Genomic DNA, 15,775 nt, shown 5'->3' with positions numbered 1-15,775 from the left:
TAGATGTGCTCTGTTTAACAGAAACCTGGCTAAAACCAGATGATTACATTATTTTAAATGAGTCTACCCCCCAAAATTAGTTATAAACATGAGCCGCGTCCAAAAGGTAAAGAGGGAGGTATTGCTACAATTTATAGTAAAATTTTCAGTATTTCTCAGAGCTCTGGTTTCAAGTATAATTTGTTTGAAGTAATGTTGGTTTACCCAGAGAAACAAGTGTTAATGATAAATCCCCTGTGACGTTTGTACTGGCTACTGTATACAGGCCACCACGGCACAATACAGATTTATCAAATAATTTTCTGATTTTCAATCTGAGCTAGTGCTGGCTGCAGATAAAGTCTTAATTGTTAGCGATTTTAATATCCATGTTGATAATGAAAAAGATGCATTGGGATCAGCATTTATAGACATTCTGAACTCCACTGGGGTTAGACAACACGCGTCAGGACCTACTCATTGTCGTAATCATACTTTAGGTTTAATACTGTCACATGGAATTGATGTTTATGACGTTGATATTCTGCAGCAGAGTGATGATATCTCGGATCATTATCTAGTTTCTTACTCCATAAAGCTAAAGCTACAAATTCAACTTCTTGTTACAAATATGGTAGAACCATCACTTCTGCCACAAAAGACTGCTTTGTAAATAATCTTCCTGACTTGGCCCAATTCCTCAGCATATACTATAGCTCAGAAAAACTTGATGGTCTAACAGAAACTATAGACGCTCTCTTTTCTAAGACTTTAGATACGGTTGCTCCTTTACACTTAAAGAAGATTAAAGAAAACAGTCCGACACCGTGGTATAACGAGCACACTCGTGCCTTAAAGAGAGCAGCCCGGAAAATGGAGCGCAGCTGGAAGAAAACAAAACTAGAGGTATTTCGTATTGCATGGCAGGAATGTACTTCTACTTATAGAAAAGCTCTAAAAACTGCTAGATCGACTTAATTTTTGTCTCTCTTAGAAGAGAACAAACTCAACCCCAGGCATTTATTCTATACAGTGGCTAAATTAACAAAAAATAAAGCATAAACAGACGCAGTCCTTTCCCAACAATACAGCAGTAATGAACTTATGTCACAATGGACTGACATAAGGTGTCTGAGGTGGGTCTCGAACCCGGGTCTCCCAGTCAGGGAAAACTAGTTCTTTACCTCTGCTCTACTGGGGAAGACAGTGTTTTAGAAGACCCATGTGCAGAAGGAAAGGCAAACTCGGAGGCTCAGATAACTCAAAAGCAGGCAGTATTTACTGTCTCAGTATTCAAATACAAAAGATCAGTTATAGCTTTACAAAACAAAACATAATGTAGGCCAAATGGGTCTCATTATAGTCCTTCACGTCCAATGTGATCTCAAAACTCTGGCCATTTGATAATACCTAGAATATAAAAATCAACTGCGGGCGGCAGATCCTTTTCCTATTTAGAGCCCAAACTCTGGAACAATCTACTTAGCGTTGTTCGGGAGGCAGACACACTCTGTCAGTTTAAATCTAAATTAAAGACCCACCTCTTTAACCTGGCATACACATAACACACTATCACATTTCTATAATAAACCCTCTGGGGTCTGAGGTGATTTTGGGCCTCTTGAGATTTTTTGACATGCCCTGACATTTGTGCTTATTTCAGCTACTTATAACATACTATTGGCCAACATGTATTATTATATATATTTTTTTGTATTCAGCACAAACTGTGCTACAATAATATGTGAGCAAGATGGATGTACATGTTTGCATTTTTTAGAAAAAAAATATTATACGTAGTTAGTAAGTTTTGGGAATTTTTTTTACCTGAAATAAGGCCGTTAAAACCCATACTAAATAGTTCTGAATAAGACTTTTGAGTAATCAGTCTTGTAGGCTAGAATATTTATATCAAAATGATGTGAAAATCATTCTGCTTACTCATTCACAGAAAACAATATATTGATTTAAATTTTGTAAGACATGTTTTGTGATAGTCGAGCTTTATGCGAGGGAGTGACAATGGCCATGAACATTTAGTGATTCACACCTGAGAGACAAAGGGCCGTCTCCTAATGGGCCATCAGTGAGTCATGTGACTGTGAGGCAGGTAAGACAGAATGTGAGGAGATTGAAAAAATGTGTTTTTTTTTCAACTATTTGTATTTTATTTACAACACAGTATAATCAAAACATGCATAATGAAGGTCAAAGACACATTATTGAGCACATTAATCTAACAACAGAGATGTGAACCGACTTTGAGTCATTCCTGAAAACAGATTCTGTTCAACAAGTAAACCATACCTGATATTTAAGTGTTTGCTGCTTCTTTCCATGGATTCAAGAACAACAACAAAAAAAAAACATCATCAGTAGTCAAGGAGCTTGTTTTACCATAGAATATCAGTGTAGTTGAACATCTGATGTTGGTACAGCGCTCTGAGAGGAAAACAGTTTGAAGAGACTCAAGTGAAAGTCAGCAGGATTCATCTGTGGTACAGGTATCTGATCACTAAAAAACAAACGACCAAAAAAAAAAAAAAAATTTGTGATCAAGTTAATATCAGGAGCATCTGTATATATACATATTTTGTAGTCATAGACTCACGCATGCTTTGTACTATCGTAAAAAGGACATTTTATATCTGAGAAACTAATTATTATTGTTTAGCACATTATAAAAATCTATTTGTGAATAGAGTATTAATAATAAACATGGTCTAAACATTCTTAGACTTAGCATTCGATTTCAAACATTTTAGTCAGGAATTATAGTTTGGGAAAAACCCAGCAAGTAAATGTGTTCAAGTTTATGTCACAATAACACGTGAACGAATGCAAAAAAAGAAACATTACTTACTCATTAAATTGATCTCCTCCACTGGATGAAGCAACGCGTAGCATCTGGTTCTTTTTCTGAGGTAAATTCTGTGTTATTCCTCTCAGCGCATCTTCCTCCAGAAACGAACAGTAGCCGCTATGAACTTGACTATCCTCACGCTTTGTTTACGTTGGGCGTTTACATGCGCGCGTGTCTCACGTGGATATTTACATATAAAGTGCGCGATCACATTAGAGATAATGAGTTTAGACAGGAAGACTAAACATCATGTTGGTTTCATACGGATTACTTTAACACAGAATATTTGTTTTCGATAAGACTTACTTCATTTAAAAGTAGACACTCCAAGCTTTCTATAGATATATCTATCATGTCTGTCTGTCAAATATTTGCTGAGTTTCAGTTCATTTTAATGACGCGTTTCAGATGGATATTCGCGGAGACAGAGAAGACAGAGAGCGCACCCTGTTTGTTTTCTTTATTTTACAAAAGCACAAAGTTTTGTTGTTATTGTGAGTGTACACAAAATAAAAGCAGACACTTAACAGTTTCGAATGATATATAACACTTATTTGTGTGACCAAAATCAACAGAGCATTTTTAGTGTCTTTCGCACTGATCTTAAAAAAAGTGAGCTGGTCGTGTCGGCGCGACCGTCGACCCCAGAGAGTTAAAATCCATTAAAAGATTGGTAGGCTGCATTAATTAGGTCAACCGGAACTGCAAACACTTCCCATAACACCCGATGTACTCCCTACATCGTAATGAAGAATGGCATCTACGCTAATATTATACTCTTTCATTCTTATTCCTAAATCACCACAGCCACCAAGATCCAGTCCATATCCAGACCAGATGGTGGATCAGCACCAAGAGACGACCTCTACAGCCCTAAATGTCAGCAGAGACCATGTCAACTAAATGCGCCCCAGAGACAGATCACCTGTGAAGACCTCATTACCTCGATGACCATCGGCACAAGACCACGGGAACCAGATGAGTCCTCTGTACCGGTGTTGCAGCCTGGAATAAAACCATGCCATGCCACGAAACGTCTGGCCAGAGGAGAACTGGCCCCCCAACTGAGCCTGGTTTCTCCTAAGGTTTTTTCTCCATTTCCATCACAGATGGAGTTTTGATTCCTTGCCACTGTCACCTTTGGCTTGCTTAGTTGGGGAAGCTTGACTGATTGCACAGACACTATTGGAAGAAATCTGAACTGGATGATGACATCACTGAATCATCAATTAACTGACTATAGCGTGAAAAATGACTCTTATTGTCTTCTTGCATTATTGACAAACTATTTTACTGTTTAACACTGTAAAGCTGCTTTTGTCAGGGTTCTGTCACTTCGGTCTAGTGTTATTCATGGTTTTGTGACAGAGCCCTGACACTCCCGTCATGTCTTGTTTTCATGTGTCTTGTTGTCATCTTGTTTTTCTCGTCTGCGTGTCCTGTTTCCCTGTTTCATGTTGGAGCGTGGTGTTCAGATCATTCAGACACTCGCGCTCCATGTTCTGTCTTGTTGTGGGAGTGTGCGGTCTCAAGTTCGCTCGGCCGTGCGCTCTTCTGTCCACGTGTGTTGTGTTTGTCTTTTCTTGTTGTCTTGTGTTGTTGTTGCACGCAGCTCGTGTTACCGGCAGCTTGGTTTTCGCTGGCTGCGTGCTGTCTTGTCTTGTCTGAACACGCGGCTTATGAGTATTCTCATTAGCTGTGTGTTCATGTCTTGTTTTGTTCAAGCACATGGCTTGTGATTTGTTTTGCTTGCCATGTGCTTGTGTTTTTGTTTTGTGTGAGCACATGGCTTTTCTCTTTGTTTCCTGTGTGCCATGTGCTCTCATGTCTATTGTCTTGACCCCACCCAACTTGTTACCTGATTATTGGTTAATTTGCCCCACTTGTGTTTCCCTCATTACCCTCCTCATTTTCTCCCTATTTATTCTCCTTGTGTTTGTAGTCCTATGCCAGTTCGTCATCGTACATCGCATGTATCCTGTTGTGTCCTGTCAGCCTTGTCCTGATCTTGCCTTGCTTTGTTGTGCCAGCCTGTTTTTCCCCCACGGGGTAGCTTTTGTTGCTGTTTTGTTTGATTTTATTAATAAAAGCCCATCTCATGCATCAGTGAGTCCTTGCCTCATCTCTCTACTCAAACCCTGACAGCTTTGACACAACCAGTATTGTATAAAGCGCTATACAAATAAAGGTGACTTGACTAGAGCATTGGTCAGCAATATCCATGCAATTTTTTGAGAAATACATTTTCAATCTTAACATGAAAAAATACAAATAGTGTAGCAAGTAATAAAAACAAATATTTACAAAATAACATAATCCTTAGACCTATTAATAAATATTGTTTTAAATGAAATATGGGACATTAGTACTGCATTAAAGCATAGTCCATGAAAAAGTAAACACAATTTTGACATTTACTGTTTGAATTCACTCTCCACAACAAATGCTTACATTTACTACATTTTGTTATGTGAATGTGACTTTTAAAAATCATATTGATAATATTTTTGTAATCTCCACATGGCACAGTTGACTGCTACTTGTGAAAACAAGCTGTGACACGTCCACACCATAATGTGAAAATCTATATAGCACCACTTAACAGTCGAGAGCAGAAATGCATTTCTCGCTGCAACCGCAACGGTACCTTCAGTGACGAAAAACGCATTCTGGTTGAGTACCATCTGTATATTTATATGATTACATCTCAACCTTCAAAGTTTGATATTCATTCTAAGCCATATCCCCTGCTCTGAACTATGCATTGTTAGTGTTCAAATTTTCTCTGTGTTTGCATTGCGAGAGGATTCTTATTGTAAATGTATGACGCTGGTTGAGTTTAGTTCTTACCTTCTTTCCGCTGTTACGTTTTGTTTCACTCTCACCAGGCACTCGCTCCACCATCTTATGAAGATGTAATGTGCGCCATTGAATGTAAGTTGATTGTTCTTACGATTACAAGAGACAGATATTCATGTTATTGTTATTACTGAATGCTCGTTTCTGTAGTAGAATTTGTGCTGTTTATGATGCCATAATATCCGATATATCCGTGTTGATTTACATGCGTGTGTTTGCCGCGCTAGTCTCTGTATAATGCCGACTACAAGTGTTATTCATTTGTTCGTGATGCATGTCTAGCAAGTAAGCTGATGTATATTTTGTTCTGTTTATTTCAGATAAAACCACATTGCTACATCTGTATCACATTGTGAATCTGGCAAATTGCCCATCCGTGCCACTACTGTCTGTAAGCCCCATTTCCGCATCTGTAAGCCACAATTAACGTCTGAGGATTACCTTTGACAGTCTGTGGTCATAAGATGTATCATATTTGATCAAGTGGATCTATGCTGATGTATCATCTGTGTCAACATTGAAGTATTCAGATAAAAGGCAGAACTGTTCTCTGTCTCCTGTCGCACTTCTTGCCCGAGTCCCGTGGTGGATTAGCATCAACACCCCTACTGATCTATTAGTCCCGAACAGTTAGATTTCATACAAGATTTGCCCAGCCAACTAAAATGCAAAACCAATTAATTTAATCACCATTTGATGTGTGGTGTTAATTTTGGATGCATAACATAGAAGCATTTTATAGCTTGTTCAGTAATTGTTTAAAGCCATCTCGCAATTTCTTTATACAGTCCATTCCTCAGCCCCACCAAAAACAATATTTTTCTCAGGCTTATGCAGTTCACACGGGTCATACTTCTGTATCAATATGAAAAAAAAAAATCACATTCCTGCAAATGTTGTTTTGTCTCTTGTTCTGGCATTCCATTGAGAACAAATGTCACATTCAGTGACAAAATCTTTTATTGTGATAGCATTATTATGTAATTTATTAAACTAACTAAAACTAAATAAAATGTCACACTTATATATAATCAGACAGAGTAAACGTTATGCATATTTGACGTGCTCTCTGAGGGGAGGGTTCTGAGCTTGGAATTTGCCCTGAACCCAGAGTACTTACCACTTACCTCGCTTATTGGTTAAGTCTGCCACTGATTATAGCATAGTTCATTCATTTAAAACCATTTACCTCAGTATCTCCAGCTGACAGTTTGGACTCTTCAGTCCATGAGAAAGAAGCTTCACTCCAGAATCCTGCAGGTCATTGTTACTCAGGTCCAGCTCTCTCAGACAGGAGTTTGAGGCCTGCAGAGCCGTAGACAAGCTCTCACAACACTGAGCAGTGAGATTACATGTGAAAAATCTGAAAAAGAAAACTTATTGTAATTGCATACAGAATAAATCTTAGCAGTGCAATTTTTAACTCATTGCAAAATAATAATAATAATAACTTGAACTCAAACCTCAGTATCTCCAGCTGACAGTTTGGATTCTTCAGTCCATCAGAGAGAAGCTTCACTCCTGAATCCAGCAGGTCATTGTTACTGAGGTCCAGCTCTCTCAGGACAGAGTTTGAGGATTGTAGAGCTGAAGTCAAACATTCACAGGACTGAGCAGTGAGATTACACCGCTGTAGCCTGTGTAGAGAACAAAACAAATAGCAACAGTAATGCATATTACTGCCACGGGGCAGTCGTGGCCTAATGGTTAGAAATTCTGACTTGTAACCCGAAAGTTAGGGGTTTGAGTCTCAGGTCCGGCAGGGATTGTAGGTGGGGGGAGTGAATAACCTGTACTCCCTTCCACCATCAATACCACACCGAACTCCCAACTGCTCCCTGGGTGCTGCAGCAATATATCTGCCCACTGCTCCGGGTGTGTTTACGGTGTGTGTGTTCACTACTGTGTGCTCTTGGATGGGTTAAATGCAGAGCACAAATTCCAAGAATGCATCACCATACTTGGCCTCACTTCACTTTCACTTTTTTCCACTTTTTTCACTTTCATATTAGCATCTATAATTGGGAGCTTGAAAAAACCTTTGGTCTGCAGTGATGCAAGCAGAGCTAGAACAATGTTATCTTCATAAAAAAAAAAAAGTATTTATATCATCACACACATTACTTATATTCTATATTTTCTGAACAGTTTAGGCCAACAAGTCACCCAATTACAAAAAGACTAACACTGTATATCAGGGATGGGAACTGGCCATCTATGTCTAAATACGGCCCGCTGGACCACTCAGATGATACATTTTAAAGCAACTGAAAATTAAGTAATGGAAAGATTGCGTTCAGATTATGAACCAAAACTAAATCAAACCAGGAGAGGTCGCTATTTACAGCCGATCTCCGTATTAATTAATTAATATAAATTAATTAGGAAGTCCTCGCCAACCTCTCCAGCTAATCAGATGACGTGCTCTGTGCATTCTATGATGCCAGTTTAAACTCCGCGTACAGAGCACCATCGTCCGAGGAATGACCTTGAGTGAATTTCGCTGCATTTGTGGAGTGGACACTGGTGCCACTCCAGACCCAGTGCCCAGCCCACCATCTCCCTGCTGCACGGAGCGCATGCCCGAGCTCACCGCAGCTGACGAGCCGTTGCCGCATGGAGCAAACAGAGCAACAGATCGCTGCGGAGCTGGAGCTGCAAGTGACGTTAGTCAAGGTGCGAGAGCCGGCAACAGAGCCCGCCACGAGGGAGAATGCCGCGGACAGAGAGAGCGCAGAGTGCGGCTGAGGGTGAGCTGATTGTACATCTGGGATGGCTGGACTTCAAGGAGAACCTTATAGACTGGGAAACAGAGCTGGAAGCCGACTTGCCCCATCTCCCCTCTCCCCTCTCCTTCGTCCCTGCTGTTCCCGTCCAGCCCGTTTCCCAGTCCAGCAGAGAGAGAGACCCAGTCCCCGAGTTTAGCCCAGAGAGGGCTTCAGTCCCAGAATTTAGCCCAAAGAGGGTTCCAGTCCCCGAGTTTAGCCCAGAGAGTGTTCCAGTCCCCGAGTCTAGCCCAGAGAGGGCTCCAGTCCCCGAGTTTAGCCCGGAGAAAGTTCCTATTCCCATGTCTAGCCCAGAGAAAGTTCCTGTTCCCATGTCTTGCCCAAAGAAAGTTCCTGTTCCCATGTCAAGCCCAGAGAAGGCTCCTGTTCCCACGTCCAGCCCTGAGAGGGCTCCTGGTCCCAAGTTAAACCCGGAGGCTCACAAATGCCCACCCACCTCCCCACCCGCTCCTGCCTCCTCCACCGCTGTCGTCTGGCAGCCCCTCTGCTCGCCGTCAGCCCATCTTCCAGTGTTGCCATGGCTGGAGTTTCCCTCGACTCCGCCTCCAGCCTCTAAGCCCCGGACTCTGCCTCGGCCCGTGGACCCGTCGGCTCCACCATGGCTCCTAGCTCCCTCCTCTCCGCCGTGGTCCGGCAGTCCACTAGCTCCACCGGGCTCCCTCATCCCTCCGGCTCCGCCTTGGTCTGGCGTCGACCATCTTGCACCTCGGGACTCCACTCCTCCAGCTGCGCCTGTCGCTCCGGCTCCATCGCGGCCTTTCGGATCCATGCCTCTGGCGTCAGTCGCCAACGCCATCTGCTCCACCTTGGCCCTCCGGATCCTCCCCTTCGCCCTGGCTCATCGGCTCTCTGTCTCCGTCTCAGGCTCCTCCGCCACCTGCTCCGCCGCCGTTGGTCGGCCCCCTGGAGTCGGCGGCCATTTCTCCTCCATGGCTCCTCCCTCAGTCGGCCTCACCATGGGCCGCCATCATGGCTGTGGCCTGGGTCCTGCTTGGCCCTTCCTGCTCTAAGTCCTTCCTGTTCATTACTTCCAGGTGTGTCTCATCATCCCCTCGTCAAGTCAGTGTCCTAGTTTTCTTGGTCCGGTATTGAATGTTCGTCTTTCTCCACTACGTGTGTGTTCCTGGTTCCTTGGATGTATATTAAAGTCTATTCATTTGAAGTTTACTCCATGTCTCCTCATTCCTTGCTCCGTGCTGCTCACAGTAGCGGTCGTGACAATATGAACCTTTGTGCCGTGCTGCTTGTATTTATCGGATTACACGCAGGCCTTTGTACTGAATGTACAAAAGCTCCTCCTCGCGCTTAAAACTGAGCGCTCAACTTGTAACAGTTTTACTGTCACATTGGTTCCAAGTAATTATTTTTGCATGTTGTAGCTAGCCCTATCATTAGAGGGCACTCTGTATTCTGAGTTGCTCATTTGCCTAAAAGGGGGTAAAGAAGTAGCATTAGGCAGGAAGTAGTGTGCTAAGAACATGGAATGTTTTATCCTTTGCTGTCCTTTGTTGGTGCCCTGATTTGAGGAACAATTTGTCTTTAATCTCAAATGTAAATAAGCCATTGTTTTGTATATATGCAGAGTTTGTATATATGCTTTTTGTGAGGTATTAGCACCAAACACGTGTTGATTCTATGTTTGTTTATATGGAGAGGGTTCTTGTGTGAGAGAGGAAACAGCACAGATACGAACAGGACCTAGACAAAAGGTACTAACTGTCTTCATCCAATATCCATCTGCTATTCTTCTTATGTCTATTATCCACAACGGATGAATTGTTTGCTGATGCAGATTCTTCTTTGTTTCACATAAGGACAGCTAGTCTCACATTTTCTACTCTAAAGGCTGATCGCCTAGTGGCAATATGCTACTTATGTTCATATCCATGAAGTGATGGATTTATTGGACTTAATTGTTGTTTCTTCAACTTTTGAAGCACTAGTATTTGGACTTTTTGATGTGGGTGTATGATTCACAATATGCATTCAATACAAATTACTCACTGAAATGTACCAGTCTCTGAGGTCTCTCAGTCTTTATGTGGCATCAAAAAGTTAGGTGTTACAAACTGTGGATGAAAACAAGGAATGGTGGGACATTGTCCTGCTCCACTTCACAAATGCTGAATGAAAGGAGAGTTTTATAATGACAAGATTTATACAACACTTTATTCAACAAGAAAAACAGCTCGTTCCGTGCGTCATGTGTCATTACGCTAGTTCCCCTTCGGGAACTCGAGCTGCATCGGAAAACGCTAGGGGAACGCCTTCAGCGATACCAAGCTCTGAATCATATGTGTAATCAGTCGAATCGATGGGCGAGACGTCAGAGGCGGGTGACGTCATGACCAGGAAGCTTTAAAAGCACATGAGGTTCAGCTGGCGTTAGCTTTCTGTCATTCAGCAAAGCTCTCTGTGTGTGTCGGTCATGATCTATGTTCTGTGAGGCTTATTTATTGTTGTCTGTCCAAAAACGTTTGCTATGGTCCCCCTAAGAGAGGTCATCCTGCTTCCAAGCAGACCCTCAGCCGGTGGATAGTGAATGCCATTACTGTTGCCTATTGGGGGTCAAGGCTCACTCAACAAGAAGTTTGGCGGCCTCCAAGGCCTTTCTGGCAGGTGCTCCTATGCAGGACATCTGCAACGCTGCAGAATGGTCTACGCCCCTCACGTTCGTCAGGTTCTATGACCTAGATTTGCGAGCCACTCCAGGCCCCTCTGTTCTCTTGCCATAGCTGTGCTCTTCCACACTAGGCAGGGATTTGCAAGTTTGGCGGCGTGGACATCTCGTTCCCCTAGCGTTTTCCGACTCCCCTAGCGTTTTCCGACGCAGCGTCTCGTTCCCTCTGGGAACCATGGTTACATACGTAACCTGGGACGTTTTACGTCATTGCACATGCGCAGTCCTTTCGGTTTCCAAACCGATCAAGTGTTTACATGCACTCATAATCGTATTAGAAAAGGAATAAACCACCCCTTTCGAGCCGAACGAAATTTCATTTGGATCGAGCTCAATCAGATTGAATTCAGTGTTTACATGATGGCTTTTCAGTCCGATTGATCCGTCAATCCGATTACAATCGGATTATTTGGTTGCATGTAAACATAGCTAACGAAAATTGTGTTTTTCTGTCAAGATAGTAAACGGATTATCTTTTTACCAAGTTCAAGGGGTCGCCCATATGTTGGCTTTTATTTTAATGTAAAATGCCATTACACCACTGCACTGCTCACAAAAGTTGCTTTTCCACCGTAGGTCGGTAGACGGAACAGTTACAGAATGGTAAGGAATGGTTCCAGTTGTATTTCCACTAGAGCCTGGTACAGTGGATTCCAAAGAGCCCCGTTATCAGCCCCACAGTCGAGAATGAAATCATATCCATTCATATCCAGCCAGCTCGGATCGGCATGGAAAGGAATGGTTAAGCAAACAGAATGGTTTGGCCCGACATTGGAAAAGCAGCTAACGAGAAGTATGAAAGACACACCGATGATGCATTCGTGTCAGATTTCAAAGGTAAAATGCATAGTCAACAAAACCTTTTTGCCAAATGCATGACAGAAATGTATGCTCTTAATTATGTTCTTACACATTTTTCAAAAGTAGTATTATTTTCATTGTAATATGTGGGTGTGTATTATGTTAATACTATTTGGAAAACTATTTTTTAATAAGCACATTTCTCTGAGGTTGAGCCAAGAATGTTGAGAATGAGAACCAAAAAATAGGACACTAGTTTGTTGCAAATTTACAGACAATGCAATTGAGATGTTTACATTTGCTTGTTGGGGTAATATTGCATGTCAACTGACAACAAAGTTTCCAATTTGTATTAGCATAATTACACAAGTTGTATAGTTAATATACTCTTTAAACAGAAATTACATTAATTATACATTGATTTCCCCTAATAAAAAGTAAACTGAGTAAGATGGTGTAAAAGGTGTGTGTGTGGATTCGTTATCTGGCCCCTTGGTGTGAAGGAGAAAAAATGTTGGCCCTCATCACTATTGAAATTGCCCATCCCTGCTGTATATAAATGAATGTAGAGGAGACTCTTACAGTGCTCTTCTGGTGTTTTTGATCACTGGTAGCAGTCTCATCAGTGCTTTATCAGATCTTCCGTATTTCTGCAGTTCAAACATCTCTTGAGTCTCTTCTGACATGAGGAGCACAAACATCAGACCAGACCACTGAGCAGAGGAGAGATTCTGTGCTGAAAGATTTCCTGAGGTCAGTTTCTTCTGCATTTCCTCTACAAAGTTATCTTTCAGTTCACTTAGACAGTGGAAGAGATTGATGGTCCTCTCTACTGATTTTTCCTTTTCTATTTTCTTTTTGATATAGTCAGCAGTGTCTTTCATGTTCTCTGTATTGAGTTTTAGTACTGGCAGTAGTTCCTTCAGGTCTCTCTGATTTGTCTCCAGTGAGAGACCCAGAAGGAACCGAAGTAAAAGGTCCAGGTGTCCGTTCTTGCTTTGTAAAGCCTTGTTGACTACAGCTTTATGAAGCTGAAAGAGTGGCTTTTCGGACAATTTCCATGTCAGTTTATCACTCCAGGATTGATTGAACATGTCAGCTTTCTCATCTGTGCCCTTCAAAAACACATAGAGGGCAGCAAGGAATTCCTGGACACTGAGATGTACAAAGCTGTAAACATTTCTTGCCTTTTGTTCTTTAAATATTTGAGTGCATAACCCAGAGTACACTGTCCCTTCACTGACATCTAGTCCACATTCCTCAAGATCTTCTTTGTAGAAAATCAGGTTTCCTTTCTCAAGCTGTTGAAAGGCCAGTTTCCCAAGCTTCAGAATAATCTCATCAAAATACCTTGCATTGGCTTTTGGTTGAGGGTCATCACAGTATTTTCTTTCCATCTGTTGCTGCTGAGAAATTAAGAAGTTTATGTACATCCCTGTGAGAGTTGTTGGTGTTTTGTCATTGCTCTCTTGAGCCAGTAGAGGCTGAAGAACAGTCAGAGTGATCCAGCAGAAGACGGGGATGTGGCACATGATGTACAGACTCCTGCATTTCCTGATATGACCGATAATGTTTTCAGAAACCTCTGGATTACAGTTATTTCTGAAGTATTGATCTTTCTGCTGATCGTTAAACCCTCGCATCTCTGTCACTTGATCAATGTAGTCTCTGGGTATCAGACTGGCAGCTGCTGGTCTGGATGTGATCCAGATGAAAGTAGATGGAACCAGATGTGTCTTGATAAGGTTTGTTATTATCTTACTCACTGTTGTTTTTTCATTTAAATTTGTAAATATGTCACTCTCTTTAAAGCTCAAAGGAAAGCGACATTCATCCAGCCCATCAAAGATAAACAAAACCTTACCATCACCTTCAGGAAGATAGGGCAGTTCTTTAGGACTAAAGAAGTATTTGTGAAGCAGTCCCATGAGACTGTACTCTTCTTTAATCAAATTCAATTCACGGAATGGAAGTGGAAATATGAAGATTATATTCTGATTTTTTGTTCCTTCAGCCCAGTCAAGGATGAATTTATTGACAGAGACCGTTTTTCCCACTCCTGCGATCCCCATTGTCAGTACTGTTCTGTTTTCTCGCCCCGTGCCACACTGAACTTGAAACATTTCATTACAATCAACTGGCTTCTCCTTGGCAGTCAATCGGTTGCGATTTGATTCGATCTGTATCACCTCATGGTCATCCACTCTTCCTCCAGTGTCATTCTCCACCACATATAAATTAGTGTAGATATCGTTCAGGTATTCCCGATGACCTGTCTGTGAATTACCAACCAATATACGCTTGTACTCCTTTTGTAATTTGTTCTTCAGTCTGAGGCTGGTCTCTGTGAAATCATGAAGAGCAGCTTGAGCAGTTGAGCCTTTAAGAAAGAGGGGAAAAGACAGCAAAGACTAAGTGATCGTGATTGTCAGAAATTCATGCTTCTACTACTGTATATTCAAATTAATTATACTCTTACTGCAGTAATGTTTACATGCACATCTTGCACTGATTATGCTGAAGATGACAACAATGATGGGAATGCCTTGACTAATTATTTATTTTTTCTAATTCCTTCTAGAGCATTTATTGGATTGTCACTATTGGACTCAGATCAAATTTAGGTCATGCTGACCAAAATTATTACAAGCTTTTTGATCAAACCATTGACATCTAGCACACCACACAAGACATTAAACTGTATTAGGGTTAGGTTGGGGTTTGTATGTAGAAGTTGCTTGCAGAGTTCAGGGTTTAAGACCCATGTAAACCATTTAACCTTTTTTAAATTCTGACTAGACACTCTGTTCTATTAAATTTACTTGTATAAGATCTGTTCTTCTTGGCCCTGTAATTGTTGCTTGCTTTTATTTTTTTTCGTTTCCATGTACAGGCAGTGAATGTATTTTACCCCATATCTTTTTTGAATGAGCTCCAACAGCTGCAGATTTCTTTATATTGCCTTCAGCCTGACCTGCTGTTAGAGAGAGAGGATCACTTAAATTAAACCATCACATTGGTAAACATTCAGTCACATTACAGTCACAGTGAATTAAACGTTACCTTGCTTGTGATTCTTCTCCAGCTGCTCAGCCAGATTATTCTGGTTCATCTTCCTCAGGAACTCCACTGTGATCTTCACAGCGTCTTTATGTCCAAAACATGCTACCATCTTATCCACTGTGTCTAACCTATCTGCATTCTCCATTTCAGACTCTGACATATGCTTATCATTCTTTAAATGCCACTGAAATTTCTTCAGTTCAGGGTTTTTCAGTTCATTCAGTGATCTCTCAAGCAGCTGTTTAACAGACGCCATTGCCTTTCACAGATTCACAGCTGCAGGACAAAAACAAAAAGGTCTGAAGTAGTTTCACTCTTAACATGTGAAAAATGTTAAATGAGTTAATTTATGTTAAGAGTAGTTTCACTCTTAACATGTGAACATATGCATTCAAATGTCACTTGAATTATGAAATAAAGGTGTGATTCCAGCAAACAGAACATTGTGACGGCGTCGTTATTTGATCAGTGTGATATTACTCTTTGACAACGTTGTAAGGACGTTGTGGTAAAGATCCATTTTTTTTTTAGAATCATGGCCAACATTCCAGAAACGTCATGGGCATGTCCTCAAAAGAGGTTGCTGGTTAATCCCATGGGAACGAGAACGTTGTAGCGACATATGGCATTTGGATATTATGAATAAATTAACTTCATTTATCAAGCATTTTAAATGATTCAATATGCTTTATTTATGTTTTGGAGATATACCAATACTATATAAATATATAAAATATTTGCCAG

At 41.2% G+C, this 15,775-nt stretch overlaps 1 protein-coding gene across 1 annotated transcript in view; it reads right to left on the bottom strand.

Moving 5' to 3' along the window:
• Window positions 1-15,287, bottom strand: part of LOC107688608 (NACHT, LRR and PYD domains-containing protein 3-like) — a 35,335-nt gene extending 20,048 nt beyond the window's left edge. The window contains exons 1-3 of the mRNA XM_016486321.1: window positions 15,032-15,287; window positions 12,551-14,348; window positions 7,165-7,338 (exon numbers count right to left, since the gene is read on the bottom strand). Coding sequence (XP_016341807.1) covers window positions 7,165-7,338; window positions 12,551-14,348; window positions 15,032-15,287 — 2,228 coding nt within the window. The remainder of the gene's footprint in view (window positions 1-7,164; window positions 7,339-12,550; window positions 14,349-15,031) is intronic.
• Between the last annotated feature and the right edge of the window lie 488 nt (window positions 15,288-15,775).

This window comes from Sinocyclocheilus anshuiensis, unplaced genomic scaffold (assembly GCF_001515605.1).
Source record: "Sinocyclocheilus anshuiensis isolate Anshui unplaced genomic scaffold, SAMN03320099.WGS_v1.1 scaffold557, whole genome shotgun sequence".
Lineage (NCBI taxonomy): Eukaryota > Metazoa > Chordata > Actinopteri > Cypriniformes > Cyprinidae > Sinocyclocheilus > Sinocyclocheilus anshuiensis.
The sequence above is the reverse complement of the archived record's forward strand: the minus strand, read 5'-3'. Positions and strand labels throughout refer to the sequence as shown.